Source organism: Montipora foliosa, chromosome 14, assembly GCF_036669935.1.
Source record: "Montipora foliosa isolate CH-2021 chromosome 14, ASM3666993v2, whole genome shotgun sequence".
Taxonomy (NCBI): Eukaryota; Metazoa; Cnidaria; class Anthozoa; order Scleractinia; family Acroporidae; genus Montipora; species Montipora foliosa.
In genome coordinates, this window is record NC_090882.1 from 10,790,968 (window position 1) to 10,795,690 (window position 4,723).

A 4,723-nucleotide genomic window follows, 5' to 3' on the forward strand; every position below is an offset into this window, starting at 1 on the left:
GTCGAGTTCCGGATTTTTACTAACGCCCCTCCATATTGTTTGCACATTTCCAAAATTCAAAACATCAGGCTGATGTTTTCAAGTTTCGATTAAAAAACCAGGCGCATGCGCGACCGTGTCCGTGTAACCCTGCCCTATCATCGGGTCACCGAATGTGGCCTTAAGACTTCGGACTACGGAATTGAGACTGGATAATGGTAACAAAAAATAACAAAAAACAGAAATACTATGAACTTAAAAGGAAATCGGCTTAAGGGCCCACAGACAGATTTTTTGGGCGTTGCAAAGGAAGTGAAATGTTACTTCCGGTGGCTGACGTCATCATATCATGAGCTGACAAGAAAATCCACTCACAAGTTAAAGTCACCACATGAACTGTTGTTTCCATCGAAGGTTTTTCCTTACCCTTCCTCACGGTCGTTCTCAGATCAACTGCGCATGCGTAAACGAACTGACTTCCGGTTTGAGAAAAAGCTAAATTTTCGGTGGTCTTTAAATTGAATTAATTTTTTTACATGGCACGTTACCCCCAAATACAGAATATAGTCAAGCATTGTTTTTTTCAAATCTTTCAAAATAAAAAGAAAACCATACTTGGCTGGATGCAAAAACGAATACAAATTATCAAACCACCGATTACATACCCAAATTGCGCAGAACGGAGACAAGTTTCGAGTTTTCTTTTATTGGTCACGTGACCATGGGCGTGGCATGATGACGTCATACTTAGGGTCATTGGCTTACCAAAGTTTGCAATATTACCAAAATAATGCCAAATTCTCTCAAATTACTTAACCATTACATCCTTAGCAACGCACCCCCAAAAATACGTCAGTGGCCCTAAAAGTCCTTCAAACAAGTGTAGGCTACCAGTAGACTATTTTTCTGATTCTTCCGTAAGTTCCTCGAATCTTCAGCTTAACAGCCCAAAAAATGAGCTAAAATGTAAACGTTCTTTCATTTGCTTGCGTATCGCAACTTTCATGCTAACGTTTTCCGTTTACAGTAAACGCGAGGCTTACTCTAGGTAGTGGGGAAGGTCCCTATTAACCCCATCCAACAGGACTTGCCATCGCTTAAACAGAAGGGAATCGGTCTTTCCCTTTGGATAAGCTGGGCACACAGTACTAGTCAAACATCATCTGGTTTGAAAATAAGAAGCCATGACTTGGATTTCGTGCATGCTGGCAAGGGTTTCAAATGGAGCTGAAAGTCTGTTTTCGTACGACGTTCATAATGAGTTTTTAGGGAAAAAAACAAACATGGTGTATAATCACGAGAATTAAAATTGTTAAAAAGATGAAAATTCAAACCACTCCTTGAGTAAGTTTTCCTTAGGAAAATAATCATGGTGCCCCTCTTAATTAAGTTGCAAAACTGAAACAAAGCTGTTTCTATGAAAGGTGATGTTCAATTCATAATGTAACTGCGTTTATTGAGATTTACCAAGGTAGTTGAATTATATGAAAGAAGTTGGGGACATCTCAAATTAGAGTCTTACACTAAAGTCGCAAATTTATCGTGAATAGACTTGCTTTTGCTACGTGATGTCTTTTCCAATGAATGCTTGGTCCTTTATTCGTCCACCTACTTGCACTCATCAACGGAGATGAAAAACTCTACTCTTCCAGCCTACTCTAAAAAACCAAACACGAATTCAAAAAAATATAAAACCAATTGTGTTGGTTTTCTCTCTGCATGCAGTGACTTCCTCCTTAGTTGAGACCAGGAGAGTTCTTCTGCAGTAAAGCAACAAAATCCCTGGTCACAGGCAATGGTACATTGGGATCAATGTGGATATGGAGGAACATTCTGCGCTCCCACGGTGGCATTAACACACCAAGTGTGACTTTCATCTCTTGCACTTGAATCCGGGTAATTGGTTGTTGGTTCCATTGCTTCAGCATGTTAGAGTCTGGGCAGAGAGTCTGTAGGAACAAATCAATGTTGTGAGAAAGGAGCGTTCTCACAGGGGTTTTGAAACCTGAAGTTGGCCCTGGCTTAAGTAAAGTAACCGACGGTATCAACAAGGGGCTTAAACGTCCCTTTCCTTTCGGGGTGTATGAGGGCATACCATTTTTAAGAGCCTGAACGCTCCCAGGTGCCACATTTCAAAAACAGAATTGATGATCACTTTTAGACGACTATATGTTGTCATTGTCTAAATGAATTTTAATCTTTAATTTAGGGAAAAAAGTAGCCGACTTGTCTGGGTGAAGTAGCCGACGCTTTTCGTCAACAATACTAACTATATGTGATAATTTGCTGAGGTCTTGCTCCTGGCTCGTTCCCGTCTGTTTTGTAAGAAATTACTACTTGATCTTTATTAAAGATGATGTGTTAGACTTTGGTGTTTGTCACAAGAATATTTCACTTTATCCGGGGAAAACGAGAGTATCCAGGATCTCCCTTAGTCGGTCGAGCACAGTCATGTAATTCTTTCATACTCCACAAACTAAGCCAGAAGAAGTTTCTTTTGGTCTAATATTTATCTTTTTCCTATGGCAGAATTGATGAAGGTCTCCGCTATGTAAAGAGGTTGTTTTGTGAGGTGTTACATAATACAAAGGTGATGGGATGAAACACAAACTTTTAATATTTGTTAGTATATTTCAAAAACTATCTTTCCGTGAACGTCAGTGTGTTGGATGCGATTTGGCAGTAAAAAACGAGTGACGAAGTTGACGAAAACCAGTCTTGTATCCAACAACAGTGATGGCAATAAGAGCTATTACTTTTTGGTTTGTTTGGTTTCATACAGAAGAACACTATGCTCAGCGATCATTTGCCTACTCATATGCAGGTTGATGTTGAGCGAAAATACTTTAGAAGGTTAATTGCTGTTAGTAATGACAGTAGTTTTAATTACCCCAAAAAATCCACACAATCCACAACAACATGGTGCACTTCCATAAATGGAAAGGTCCCCTCGCACTCCAGTCTGACCAGCCATCTCTACACTACGTAAATAACGCAACGGAATGGGCAGGTAGTAGGTTGTATCATTACACGATGATTGCAGAGAGTATCCTCCTGGCAATTTCTTGGGATCTCCCCATTTTACTAAAGATGTACCTAAGGGGAAAAAAAACTTTTTCTTTAGGATCTGGTATATTTATCCACTATATAAAATTAGTAATATTTTTAACTACATCTGCCCTCGTCTAAGATAGTATGAAAGGCGTTGAGATACGTTTAAATTATATGCTGAACATGTCGCCCCTATTTCCGATTTGCGTCTGAGGAATCGTCGCCCCTGTTTCTGATTTGTGCCCGGACAAAATCATTTTCTGAGCCAGGCAACTCGATTTAGATTAATAATAATAATAATAATAATAATAATAATAATAATAATAATAATAATAATAATAATAATAATAATAATAATAATAATAATAATAATAATATCTGACCTGCTAATCGCCCTTTCTCGCAGTCGGAGACTGAAGCACTAAGGACGCAGCTCGGACCTAAGGAGCTGTGCTGCCGGCTAGGCGCTCGGCCCCTGAACACGACCCATGTATGACCTCGGAGCACAGCACCACAGCCTGATGGAATAGGCCAGGAGTCGATTTTGATGAGGGAGGAAAACCGGAGTACCCGGAGCCTCGGAGTCAGATTGAGATCGACTGAAACACGGTTAATGACCACTAAACCACCCTGACTCCCCATTTGATTTTTCAATCGTTAAACCCAAACAGCACTTAGGTTCTCCTTGCGAGTTTCCACTTCGTGACTCCGTAAAACACCTCGGTCGTGTAGAACAATACCAATTCCACTTGCGCGGCGGTTTAAGCAATATCGATACCACCTAGCCCGCCCGGTTGAGCAAATCGAGATTGATTCTTCCCTTTTTACGCGGGCACTTCTAGGTTGCTTCACCGGGGTTTGCGTTGGCCTTTGGGCTAAAACCCTACCGGGGCAATCAATGCTAGAAACCTTAAATTCAGACTGAAAAGGAAAATAGAACGCAGCTTAGTTGAGATACAGTCTCAGCAGTTCTTACATGTTGCAGCAGTGCATTCCAACCTTGGGTGCACAAACTGATAACAATTTATGGTGTAACATTACAGCTCTAGGTGTATTGGACTTGTAACTTACTCCATTACCCTAACAAGAATCTTGTTTGCTGAAAAGCAAAAGCAAATTATTGGAAACAAATAGGTGTTTATATTTAAGCAATAGAGGACGTTTTCCGTGTTTGCATAGCCTCATCTAAACACGAGGGGGAGTTGGGAGAATTCGAGACAGTTATGCAAAACCGAGATGCAGTCGAGAAATATTTTATTAAAGCAATAGAGTTTAGATGAGGCTATGGGAACACGGAAAAACGTCCTCTATAATATTTCTCAAAGATAATTCGACAAACGAAGGAAACAAATGAAGGAAAATTCTTGATTGAAACAGATTTTCTTGATACACGCTCATGTTTCCTACCAGCCAATCAAAACGCGCGTCTGACAGCATACAACCAATCAAAATTCGTGATGTCACAGCCGTGTTTCCTCATCCAAACACAGCTATTGACCAATGAGAGTAAGCGTACTATCCTAATTATTTTATAAATACTAAGATGTCTGCGTAAAGAAGGTTGTAACCAGTATGAGATGGATTATCTCTTTTGCTCCATAGTACCATCTAAGACAACATATGGTTTATGTATTTATGCAGTTTCACCACATGACCTTACTGTAGTTGACAATTTTTTTAAGGCACTGTTGTA

The 4,723-nt window shown here is 39.9% G+C and overlaps 1 protein-coding gene across 3 annotated transcripts in view; it reads right to left on the reverse strand.

The window, feature by feature from the left end:
• Window positions 1–1,409: 1,409 nt before the first annotated feature.
• The window catches only part of LOC137984591 (uncharacterized), a 9,975-nt gene continuing 6,661 nt past the window's right edge, over window positions 1,410–4,723 (reverse strand). For all 3 annotated transcript variants that reach the window (XM_068831762.1, XM_068831761.1, XM_068831760.1), the window contains 2 exons: window positions 2,870–3,075; window positions 1,410–1,928 (listed from right to left, as the gene is read on the reverse strand). In XM_068831762.1, the coding sequence (XP_068687863.1) occupies window positions 1,716–1,928; window positions 2,870–3,075 (419 nt within the window). In that variant the 3' untranslated portion in view covers window positions 1,410–1,715. The remainder of the gene's footprint in view (window positions 1,929–2,869; window positions 3,076–4,723) is intronic.